At 40.9% G+C, this 13,006-nt stretch overlaps 1 protein-coding gene across 1 annotated transcript in view; it reads left to right on the plus strand.

The window, feature by feature from the left end:
* The window catches only part of cngb1a (cyclic nucleotide gated channel subunit beta 1a), a 32,064-nt gene that overhangs the window by 3,252 nt on the left and 15,806 nt on the right, over positions 1-13,006 (plus strand). The window contains exons 2-15 of the mRNA XM_062437873.1: positions 467-545; positions 921-991; positions 1,444-1,468; positions 1,975-2,001; positions 3,429-3,489; positions 3,577-3,604; positions 6,752-6,840; positions 6,954-6,965; positions 7,821-7,891; positions 8,101-8,229; positions 8,774-8,812; positions 9,414-9,530; positions 10,209-10,241; positions 11,899-12,079. Coding sequence (XP_062293857.1) covers positions 467-545; positions 921-991; positions 1,444-1,468; positions 1,975-2,001; positions 3,429-3,489; positions 3,577-3,604; positions 6,752-6,840; positions 6,954-6,965; positions 7,821-7,891; positions 8,101-8,229; positions 8,774-8,812; positions 9,414-9,530; positions 10,209-10,241; positions 11,899-12,079 — 962 coding nt within the window. The remainder of the gene's footprint in view (positions 1-466; positions 546-920; positions 992-1,443; positions 1,469-1,974; positions 2,002-3,428; positions 3,490-3,576; positions 3,605-6,751; positions 6,841-6,953; positions 6,966-7,820; positions 7,892-8,100; positions 8,230-8,773; positions 8,813-9,413; positions 9,531-10,208; positions 10,242-11,898; positions 12,080-13,006) is intronic.

The raw sequence follows: 13,006 nt of genomic DNA on the forward strand, positions 1-13,006 counted from the left end.
TTCTTCCTCCTTTCCTTCCTTCCTTCCTTCCCTCTTTCCTTCGTCCCTCCCTTCCCTCTTTCCTTCCTCCCTCCCTTCCTTCCTTCTCCCTCCTTTCCTTCAATCCTCCCTTCCTTCCTTCTCACTCCTTTCCCTCCTTCTTCCTCCCTCCCTTCCTTCCTTCTTCCTACCTTCCTCCTTTCCTTCCTTCTTCCTCCCTTCCTTCCTCCCTCCCTTCCTTCTCTCTCCTTTCCATCCTTCCTTCCTCCCTCCTTTCCTTCCTTCCTTCCTTCTTTCCTTCCTCCCTCCCTTCCCTCTTTCCTTCCTCACTCCCTTCCTTCCTTCACTCTTTCCTTCCTCACTTCCTCCCTTCCTTCTTCCTTCCTCCCTTCCTTCTTCCTCCCTCCCTTCCATCCTTTCTCCCTTCCTTCCTTGACTCGAGGACAACAGGACTCTTAATCAGTGATGTGTATTTCTTGTGTTTCAGCTCCGGAGCCTCCAGCTGCTGTGGTGGAGGTGGAGGCGAGTCCAGAAGACAACACTGACAGCAAGCCTTTCCCACCCAGGTAACTCTCACCCTAACCCATACAGAGACTCAGTGGAGCTGTTGTGTTATACTTTTATTTTTGTGGGAAAAACCAAATCAGACACACATTATTATTCCAAGCAGAGTATTTTTACATGTCTGGAGAATATCTTTAACATCCTCCATTGTTTAAATCAGTGTTTACTAGCTTGCAGTCTTCTTCTTCTTCTCTGTATTTATTGGTGCAGCCACCTGTAGGTCGGTGAAGCAGTGTGAAGTCATTGGCAGGACATGTATTGAATATATTGTGAAGTGCATGAAATGAAATGTTTCAGCAGTAATCACATTAACCAAACCTATGATATATATTATATATACATGTTTTATATCTGACTGCTGTCTGTGTGACCGACAGGATGATGGACTGGATCAAACAGGGCATCGAGAAGGTGGTTCCTCAACCAGAGATCGGAGCTCCAACTAAAGGTTTGAACTGTTAACCTTTGTGTCGTCCTCCCGGGTCAAGGAAGGGAGGGAGGGAGGAAGGAAGGAAAGGAGGGAGGAAGGAAGGAGGGAAGGGAGGAAGGGAGGAAGGGAGGAAGGAAGGAAGGAAGGGAGGAAGGGAGGAAGGAAGGAAGGAAGGAGGGAGGGAGGGAGGGAGAAAGGAAAAGAGTTAGGGAGGAAGGACGGAAAGAAGGAAAGAAGGACAGAGGAAAGAAGGAAGGGAGGAAGCAAGGAATGAAGGAAGGAAGATAGGAAGGAAGGAGGGAAGGAGGAAGGAAGAAATGTAGGAAGGAGGGAAGGAAATAAGGAAGGGAGGAAAGAAGGAACAGTCAATACAGACAGGAGGTTTAATCTCATCACAATGTTTTAGGTGATTTTTGTACTGTTAGAGTTTAAATGTGACTAATCTGAACGTCTTCTGCTTCTCCAAACAGTCGAGGTTCAGCCAGCAGCTGCAGAGTAAGTTCATGTTTTCTATGAATCACTCTCAGGCCACTATTACCATCCTTCCTTTCCTTCCTTCCTTCTTTCCTTTCCTCCCTCCATCCCTTCCTTCCTTCGTTCCTCCCTTTATCCTTTCCTTCCTTCTTCCTCCCTTCCATCCTTCCTTCCTTCCATCTTTCTTTCCTTCCTTCCTTCCTTCCTTCCCTCCATATTTCCTTCCTTCCTTCCTTCCTTCCATCTTTCCTTCCTTCCTTCCCTTCTTCCTTCCTACCTTGACTTGAGGACAACAGGACGGTTAAACTCTGAGGGCAGAATTTGAAAACTGTGGTCTGAGATTATACAGAAAGTGTTTCTACAATACTGTTGATTAATGTTCAACCTTCACAGACATTTATCACACTGTAAGCTTAACAATCACACTGGAGGCATAAGACATTTGACAGCTGACATATAACTTATATTCTTACACGTCAACATTAGGAAAAAGTTCACTGATTATATTTGTCTGGTTTCCTTCACAGGTCCAATGATGAAGAGCAGCAGCCCAAGTGAGTAGAAACAACTTTATTCACTTTACACACAGTTCTACTGTAGCTGGGGTTCATAACGGTGCTGATCCAGGACTGTGAGTCTGTGGAAAATACAACCTCATTGGATAAAAGCATAGACTGTATATAAGAAATGGACGTAACATCCATCACGTCACCCATTGGTTTGTGGACTGCTGCTCGGAGGCCAATAGTATCGGATCTGAGCAGCGCCATAATGAAAATTTCAGGTGCATGCTGGGAAAAATAAAAACAGGGATTCTACTTATATGGGCATCAGGAGGAGCATGAGGCGCCCTCCTGAACCTGTGAACCAATCAACCTGTCAATCACCACGTAGCCACGCCCTAATGCATACCCTGCTTTATCGTCACATATAAAATCAGGGAGGCCAAAATGTCCCAAATGAACATCATACTGCATTGAAGAAGGCTTTAAACTAGCGATTGAGACCATAAACACATTTTGAAAACGTTTACTGAGGTTAGAAATCAAGTGAGAAGTTGGTGAATTCTCCATTGACTTGTATAGAGACGGAAGTCCTTTTGACACCAAAACGGTCGCCCCCTGGTGGCCTTTTGATAGAATGCAGTTCCTTCCGTGTTGGCCTCATTGCAGAGGACCAGAACTCCCTGTCTGGATAAAAGACAATCATAGTAGGAACAATGGAGATTAAAATAATAACTATGATTTAGAGGACATCATTTACTCTGACTGACAGAGCTCTGTTAGATTGAAGAAGTACAAAATTTAAAAATGGTGCGAAAGTACTCATATTTTATGTAATACCACAGTGTAGAAATACTCTGTTAGTAAAGTCCTAAATTCTAAATGTTACTTATGTTAAAGTATGTAATGATTAGTATCAAAAATATATTTTAGTACAAAAAGTAAAGTACTAATTATGCAGGCTGGCCCATTTTCAGATAATATACATTATATTATTGGATTATGATTATTGATGCATTTACATGTAAGCATGACTGTAATATAGCTGCTAAAGGTGGAGCTACAAGTTCAAGTTCAGTCTATAATAAACTCCAACTAAACACTGATGCTTCACTATTAATAATCTAATGATGTCATATATAATAATATATCAGTCAGAGGACCAAACCACTACTTTTACTGTAATACTGCATACTACATCACTATAATACTGCAGTACTTTTACTGTAATACTGCATACTACATCACTATAATACTGCAGTACTTTTACTGTAATACTGCATACTACATCACTCATAATACTGCAGTACTTTTACTGTAATACTGCATACTACATCACTCATTATACTGCAGTACTTTTACTGTAATACTGCATACTACATCACTCATAATACTGCAGTACTTTTACTTAGTACTGCATACTACATCACTCATAATACTGCAGTACTTTTACTAACGTGTTGTTGTTGTGTTCACAGTATGATCGGCTGGATCGTCAACGAGCTCGGCCGTATCTTGCCTCAGCCTGTACAGAAGCAGGTGAGTCACTTCAGAGTTCATTTATCTTACAGTCAGGACAGCAAACAGTCACTGAGCATCATCACTATGTTTATTCTCCTCATGCAGGATTCAGGTGGTGACGATGTACAGAGCAGTAAGTATATATATAGATATACACTGCAGCTCACACTGACATCAGGCAGACAGCAGCTGATGAAGGAACAGTTAGGAGTAATAATAATAATAATGTTAAGACAGGATCAGCAGCACTGTATGACTGAATGGCCAATAACAGTGAGGTTGTATTTAGATATTAAGATTAAAAAATAGTAATTTAACTAATTTAATTTCAGGTAAAAAGCGGAAAATTATTTTCTTTAGGTTAAGGTCAATGGTATTTCGGAGAGTGTCATTCACTGTGCAGCAGCCAATATCAGATACTTTTTAATAAAGCATGACGTTTCGAGCCATACTGGCTCTACTTCAGATGCTAAAGACATATGTGAGCCAGTATGGCTCGAAACGTCATGCTTTATTAAATTTTACCTGCATGGGAGCTCCTATGGTGTGCAGACTTTTCTTTTTACTCTCCTTGTAGTTGGTTTTTGGTCCAGCACACATCCCCAACTGGGTAGCGGATGTGCGTGTTGTTTTGTTTTCTAACATCAGCTACCTCAACAGAAAGCTTCAGTTATGCAGTTAAACTCAAACTTAGTTAAATTTACATTTTCCAATGCAAACAATCAGTGTTCAGAACAACATGCACATCTTTCATAACAAGGTGCTGAGTCAAACATTTTTTAAATATCTTCTGTTTCTCATCAAATGCTTCCATTTGAGCCTAGACCGACTCTCTCAGTCTCGTTTGTTAAAACAAAACATGTTTGACAGGACTTATAATAAAGCATAAATCTCAGTTTTTAAGAGCAGCCTCATCATGATCTGCCAAGCTGTAATAGTCTCATTATGGCCTCCTGAGGCTGGTGGGGGGGAAACACCCACAGCAGCTACTGATAGTGGGTGTTTCCCCTTATTATCGGCCACAGGAGGCCATAATGAGACCATTTAAACTTAAACTTCAATGGAAAACAAACTTTATCATCAAGGAAACTAATGAGATTGATGCTTTATCACAAGTGTTTCCAACATCAAAGAAAAGGCTTTACCAATGAGGACTTAGTGGTTGGTTTGGTAAAGATAAGTCTGGTTGGTTCACCACCTGCAGGGAAAAGCAGAACAGTCACTTTTCTGTGTTTTTCAATGGGAAGCATCAAAATAAAGATCAGACTGGATATTAAAAAGCAACTTTACAGCGACTGAAATGCTTGTTTTTTATCACGGTCACTGTGACGGCAGTGAAACGCTGCTGTACTGATGAATTGATTGATTGGTTGATTGGTTGATTGTTTTTTTGCTAGCTATGTATTGATTGGCAGGGGTTGGTGTCAGTGATGAGGCGGACTCTAACCTGGCTGCTCTTCTCCTTCTGTTTCAGGGGGGAAAGGCCAGAGCCTCTTAAAATAAAAGGAGAAGGAAGAGCGGGACAGAGTCGCTCACACTGACACTGACAGCAACAGGCACTCTTAAACTGACCGAAGGACAAACACACAGACAGACAGAGCAGTTTGGACTCTGTGATGCTGCAGTTCAGCCCTGAAGTGCTGACCAGTTGCTCCATGAACCTGCAGTGCTTTCAGTTCTTTGCACAGCTATGATGCATTACCCACTTTTTCCTTTTTGTTACCTAAAACCTCAAGAATGTGCAATTAAATCTGAGATATCATTCAATGAGACGGCAGTTTTTTCTACATTTGATCAGACCAGGAAAATGATTGTATCATATTGTGTAAGACGGTGTTTTTACAGTTTTCTCTCTCTGATTTTGCTCATGAAGAACATTTAATGTGATTTGTAAATCTGAACATTATGACTTCATCCCAACTCAGCTTCAGCAGTGAATCCTTTGTCACTGATGCTTCTTTATACTTCATACTCTCACAGGCTTGTAGTTATAGATCTGCTACTGTTACTAGTTCAGATGACTGCTTAAAGGACTTTTGGCTTTTTTAAATGTGTTTGCTGAATTTAAGGGGCAGCTAACTCAGTTTACATATTATGCTGTGTGTTCATGAAAAATAAAGATCAAACAATTGGGAAAGAAAATGATTTTCTGAGTGTTTTTGTTGTTTTGGGTGGTAAACCTGGAGGTGCTGGGAACAGGAATCAATCAATCAATCAATCAACCAATCAATCAATCAACCAACCAATCAGTCAATCAACCAACCAATCGACCAACCAACCAACCAATCAATCAACCAACCAACCAACCAACCAACCAACCAACCAACCAACCAACCAACCAACCAACCAACCAACCAATCAGTCAATCAACCAACCAATCGACCAACCAACCAACCAATCAATCAACCAACCAACCAACCAACCAACCAACCAACCAATCAATCAACCAACCAACCAACCAACCAACCAACCAACCAACCAACCAACCAATCAATCAATTAATCACTCAATGAGTCTGTTAAATGATAATTAAAAGACTAAATACGTGTTATAGAAACATCAGCAGTGTTTGCATTGCATATTTTATTCTTAACCCTCCTGTCGCCGAGATCGGGTCAAATTGACCTAATCTCTTTTCACTGTTCCTTCTTTCCTTCCTCCCCTCTTTCTTTAATTTTTCCTTCGTTCTTCCCTTCCTTCCCTCTTTCTTTGCTCCCTCCTCCTTCCATACTTCTTTCCTCACTTTCTTCCATCCTTCCTTCCTTCTTCCCTCCCTCCCTCTTTCCTCTTTTCCTCCTTTCCTTCCTACCTTCCTCCCTCCTTCCTCCTTTCCTTCCTTCCTTCCTCTTTTCCTCCTTTCCTTCGTTCCTTCCTTCCTTCCTCCCTCCTTACTCCTTTCCTTCCTTCCTTCCTTCCTTCTTTTCTCCCTTCCTTGACCTGAGGACAACAGGAGGGTTAAGCTCACATTTCTCTGCCATATTGTTTACCTGGATATTTGTATTGTTTTTTTGTTTTGTTTTAATTCATTCATTTATTTATTTATTTGGTTGTTGTTTTTCACATTTTTATTTTTTTTAATAAAATAGATACCTTCATGATTTCATTCATAAAAACATATGTGAGCCCTGTAAGTACAGTATGCACCCATTCACTGTAGAATATGAATAAAACAGTATTATCAGTTATCAATAGCTAATGATTGAGATACAGACACACAGACACACATACATGCATGCGTAGATAATCCTCAGTGTTGCTCTTCTTGCCATGTGACCTGCAGTCAACATCGTTCAGAAGCAGTCAGACCTCGTTCTGGAGGACGTGGAGGCGGAGGAGGAGACGAAGAAGGTAAAAGAGAATCAACAGCTGGTCAAACTGCAGATAATCACGATAAGACACTGAGCAGCATTTTAAGCAAAGCGGAGGCTGAGGAAATAATAATCTTGTGATCTTGATGCAACAAGTGTGGTTTTCTCAAACAGGGTTGTGAGAAGGTACCATCATGAGAGATTGTTGTATAAATCCTATGACTGTTGAAAAGGTACTAAAACAATACCTGTACCATGATAGCAGGGAAGGGCCAGTGGTCTCCAGCCCTGCTGCTGGAGAGCTTTTAGGGATCTCTCCACTCTAACACACCTGATTCTAATTATTAACTCGTTATCAAGCAGCTGAAGCTTGTCAAAGAGCTTTATAACAAGCTCATTCCAAGAACTCAGAATTTTTTAGATTTAAAGTCGTAAATTTAAGAGCAAAAAAGTCGGATATTCTCCGGCATAATAAAGTCACAAAGTTATGAGAAAAAAACTCTAAATAAAACAAAAACGGGTGTTTTATTATGTCAAGCAAATACTCAAGTAAAGTAAGTATTCCGCTCTTTGAACACAATCCATAAATCTGCACCATAACCTCCCTTTTCCCAACGGACATAGACTTAATTAAACAAAATGAGCATTTTTCAGTTTAGCCCAGAAGGTCTTCGAACAGGTTTAACCTCACTGTGGGTCTTTCTGTATCGGGTGCAGATTGCTCTAACCTATCAACCACTTACCTCAACACGCATGTAACATAAGATGGAAATACACCCAAATAGAAATGAGATAAAAGAGTGCTAAACTTGATTAAACTAATAAGAACTTGTTTAAAGAGATTAAACTGATACGCAACACTGTCCAACCCTTGGGACACTTTAGCCCTGGTGGCAAATGTTTATATTTTAAATGAGACCAGGGTTATGACTGTAATCAAAGGGGTTAAAGAACAGTAACCTTCTTTTGGGTACACTATCTTCGGGCTTGGTGAAAAGTAAAGAAACTCACAGTGAGGTCTGTCTCTGTGGTCGGTTGCAGGCAGGAGAGGAATGCTCTCTACAAATGGAAAGCATCAAGAAGGAAGCGGCTCAAGCTCAAATGGAGGAAAGGTACCAATAATACTGAACTAAGGATGGCAATAGCAGTTGTTTTGTGTCTGTCCAGAGTGAGATGTCTCAGCAATCAGAGGCCTTTGTTACTGTGGAGTGTTGTGTAAAGACCAGCCTCTATAGATGACATTAGCAGGGCAGCTTCTTCCACTTTCTATTGTTCGGGCTCACTTTTTGGTGGGTAACCTGAGCGTGTCCTCTTCAATCAGACTGACGCTGGAGGCGGCCCGCATTGCTGAGGACATGGCCATGAAGGCAGCAGAGGAGGCAGTGAGACAGCTGGAGGAGGACCAATCAGCCAAGATCATCATAGAGGAGATGCCGGAGACCAATGAACAGTAAGTTAGTCATACATAAACATGCTGTCCAATGGAAACATTTCATATCCAAACACTCAGTTAAGGCCGTATCATATCAAACCGTCCACGATAATGCCGGTATAAATCATTACATGATAAAAAAAAGTGTCATATTACGATATCAATGATAGTAGTTTCCGGTAAGCATATTCCGTCACTTCCTGTTACTACTACTACTACTACTACTACTACTACTACTACTACTACTAGTAGCAGTAGTAGTAGTAGTATCAGTGGTAGTAGTATCAGTACTACTACTACTACTATGAGTACTGCTACTACTACTACTACTACCACTACTGCTACTACTACTACTACTACTACTACTACTGCTACTACTGCTGCTACTACTGCTACTACTACTACTACTACTACTAGTACTATTACTACTACTACTGCTACTACTGCTACAACTACTACTACTACTAGTGCTACTGCTACTGCTACTACTACTACTACTAGTGCTAGTGCTTCCTGAGACTTCCTTCAGTAACTCAGTAACTGTCCTGCTTGTTTTCAACAGACTACCAAACATCCTGGAGGAGGAAAACGAGGACGCAGAGTAAGTCCACCTTCCTGAAGCCAAAACCACCATCTTGCTCCTATCTCACATATACTGCTGCTTATTGTAAGTTAACTGCTCAGAGCAAACGCTAACCCAGCTTCTGTCTAGGCTGGACAGATATATCATCACTTGCTATGGCTGGTAAAGATCATGCATTCTGCTTTACTAACATGCTTTAGGTGTGAGTTTTACTTTCATTTCGCATTCATCTTAATCTCTGAATACTATTTATTTTACCAGCCAGGTGAGTCTGGACCAGACATGAATGTATTCATGTGATTTTATTCAAGTTCAAATATAGTTTTCCGCCAGAAGCAGCAATTTTTGTAGCCTGCTACAGCCAAAGGGACTAACTAGTACATGGCATGATTTTAGTTTGGAAAATCTGCTTGGTTATGCACTTCTGTGCTTTGAGCTCTCAGCTGGCAAAGTTGAGCTTTTAGACTCTTTTTATACGACAGCTCTGACCTGAAGCTCAGTTGCGCTCTGCTTGAATCGGACGCTACCGCTTGTAGCAACAAATCGCGTTTTCGGACACATGAGCAGAACTGTCTGACGAGTTCTCCATCTTGTTTGTTCTTTACTGCACACCGTCCAGGTTGCGAAACCTGCAGGAGGACAGTGAAGACGTCAAAGACAATAGGACTCCTGAGGAAAATAAAGTAGCAGAGGAAAATAACAAAACCAATGTTAATGAAGAGAGAGAACCTGATCAGTAAGCTCTACCATAATTAGATGAAGGCTTGCCCTGCTATGAAATAGAAGAATGCTCTCAAACTTACATAGACCATTACAAATACATGTATTCTTTATATGTACAGTACAAGAAACTCTAAGATGTGACTATATTTTGGTATGGTTGGCACACCTTCCGTTCGTAAGCTTTTACTGAGAGGTTAGGCTTTGGTGTAATTTTACTCCTTTGTGGCTCTTCATCGAGAAATGAAGTCCCATCCCTAATCCAGACTTTGTAGGGTTTCTTTCAAATTGGACAGTCTCCATTCCTAAACTGCGTATTCTGTCCATGGAAGTCACGAACGGAGATGTGATAATTTCAGTATCTTGGCAAAGTATTAGATAGGTTGTTTCAATGGGACCTGAACTCCCTACTTTCACAGTACTTCCCCACTTTTCTTACTCCACAAAGAGAATGCAGACTGGGTTGATGATACGTCCATCCTTCCAAGTACTGATCTTCCATGATTTCCATCGCCAGGTTGGAAATGGCTGGAGCCTCTTTTCTACTTCCTTAAGTAAGCTTTTCCAATAGGGCTGAACAGTGCAAAAATTGGAGCACATCTTCTAGTCCCTTTTGGAGAAAAAAAGGGAAACTATCACCAATGCCTACAGTGTCCATAGACGCTATCCATGACTCCCATGTCACATTGAACAGGCCTGTCAACCAGCAAACCTTCAGCGACTCAGGGTACATCTCATCACCCCAGCAGCCTGCCATCCTGGACCTTTTTGACAATGACAGTGACTTCCATCAAAGAGGCGGCCAAGGTTGAATGATTCAAGTGTACACATTGTTGTTGCTAACTGCAGCTGACACCCACAAACCCTTCTCAAATCTGGCAGCCATACATGGGCCAGAACCAGCTCAAATCTCAAAGAATTAGTCAATGGAAAGACAAAAGTTAGGAGTGCACTTAACCGGTCTTTAACATAGGTCTCAAATTATTATCAAAGGTATTGGGAGGCGTGTTTGTTACATTCTGGCTAAATTATTGTTATCTCTGTTGGGATGAAAAGGTGTTCACATTTTATTGTACAGTTCAGGTGTCCATTTATCTTAGGATGTCTAATAACCCCAATGGAGTGTCATGTTTCAGCTGTAAAAACAAACAAAAGAAGCCCCTCAAATGAGAAAACTCAATATGGAACAAAGGTTAGCCAGGAACCAGGATGGGACTTTGGTTCTTACCAGTTTCTTCATGCCTGAGCAGTACACCCGCTGTACATCTGCACCATGTCTGTTCCTGTGAAGCTTTGCCTCTTTCCTCCATGTGTCCTCATGGATAAATGTAACTGTTTTGATTAGCTTTTTACCAACTTTCCCTCTGTGAATCAGGGCAGACCAAAAAAGGTAGGAGGGAATTTAAACTGGTCACTCACCAGACAGGATGTTGACAGGTTATTTCTAGCCATGCCAACAGAATTAACCAGTAAGCCAGTCCACCACTTTGGTCCTAAGTGAAAATATCTTGATACATATTGTATGGATTGTTATTCAGTTTGTTATAAATATTCATGGCTCCCAGAGGATGAATCCTACCAACGTTGGTGATCCCCTACATCAGCAGATCGAAGTTCTTTTCGATCGAAATCTTTACCTCTACTTCATGGATTGGCACAGTATTTTACATAGACATTCATGGTTCCCAGGGCACGTAAGACACTGGTAAATGTTTTTTACCTCAGAGTCTTTGTTTAGACACTTCACTCAACCATCAACTTTTATGATGTGAGTCTATGTTACCATTTTGTCTTGAGTATGTCCTAAAAACAAGAAGTGTTGTCAATATACCTTTAGCATGAAGTAGACATGGGAGAAGCAGCCTTGAGACAAACTCAGATAACCTAAAAACTGAACATTAGAGTCTGATGATATGAAGTTTAAAAATGTCTAGGGGGGCGAAATTTGTATCTTCATAAACAAGCATATAGACATGATGCAGTTTTCATATCACTTTATATGTGTATTCCAATTTTGCAGCATCTCATAGAAAATCTCCATCTTTCTCCTTTATCTTCATATTTTGAGTGATTTTGTATGCAGTCCTTTAGGAAATTGTGCTTTTGCAATCACAATAAGTAACAATTTTAGTAGCAATTTTGTTAAATTACTGCAACATTTCTGCATGAAATGGCCGAATGAACAGTGATTTAGACAATTTTGTGTCTTCGTCATTTATCGCTTGATTTCCATTCATGACTCTGAGTGAGTCTTCTTTACTTATTACTTTGGTTTTCATGTTCAGAAAATGAATTTAAACAACTATATTTCTATTCTGTTATTTAAAAAATAGCACTGAAATAGTTGCAGTTCAGTGACACTGAAACCTGCCCTTCCTCACCAGGAGCATTATAGATGAGGGTGATGCCGAAAAGGTCTCTTCCCACACTGAATCTGAGCTGGCAGAGGATGCCACTCCTTCCACAACAGAGGCAGAGCAAGGATCCTCGAGGAGAGAACTGGAGAGTCCCATCACCCAACAACCAGAGCCACAAGGTTCAGAAGCTCCGCCCACCGCAGATCCGGTAAAACCGTCTTTACAGAAAGAACCATTTAATGTTTCTTTATACTGTGGTCTAACATGCTGATAAAATAATCTTCATTATTGTTCTTAATTAATAGCTAAATCTACCCCTTAATTAAATCCTCATAGCTGAAAGAAGTTCTCCAGTTGTCTGCTCCACAACTTCACTTCCCACCAAACAGAGGTGTTGTTTTTTTTATGTAGATATCTGCAGTGGTTTTGCCTTTTCCTTGATGTATATCCCAAATCTTTAGTTTTGTACAAGTAATCAGAAATTTAGATCCTTAAGTGAAAAAATATCTAATGGCTCAGTTCAGATTCTTTATTTATAAAACACCATACCATGAAAATATAAACAAAATAAAAACACTCCGGCATAAGATGTCATTAAAAGTGCAAGCTTCCTAAAAAATACCAGACATGGACATTTCATCAGTTAGGAACCTAGGGTCACGAATGTTTCAGGTCTTCATCATTAGACCATTAGACAGATTATTAGACACCCTCACCTTGGTGACCCGTTGGGGGGTGATCAGTCCCTGGCTTGTGTCAAAGTAGCACGGTACACCAGGGATCACCACCTTTGATCCACAGCCACCTGGATGCTTTTTCTGCAGCTTCGATTATGTTCTTGGGAGCTCTTTTTTCCTGCAACTCTCTGATGGCAGGAGACTGAGGGCGCTTTCACACCAACAGCAGTTGGTGCACACTAAACAGTCCATTCGAACCAAAAGCTCTTAGTTCGGTTCATTTTCGTTGGTGTGAAAGCATCAATCGCACTCAAGTTCGCACTAAATCAAGTGGACCGAGACCTCCAAAAAGAGGTGGTCTCGGTCAGCTTGAGTCCACACCAAATGCCGACCTATCGGAAGATGAGGGAACGTCAATCGGACCAATTTTGATTCGTTTGCAGGTGTGAATGCGGACC

This window comes from Scomber scombrus, chromosome 1 (genome assembly GCF_963691925.1).
Source record: "Scomber scombrus chromosome 1, fScoSco1.1, whole genome shotgun sequence".
Classification (NCBI taxonomy): Eukaryota; Metazoa; Chordata; class Actinopteri; order Scombriformes; family Scombridae; genus Scomber; species Scomber scombrus.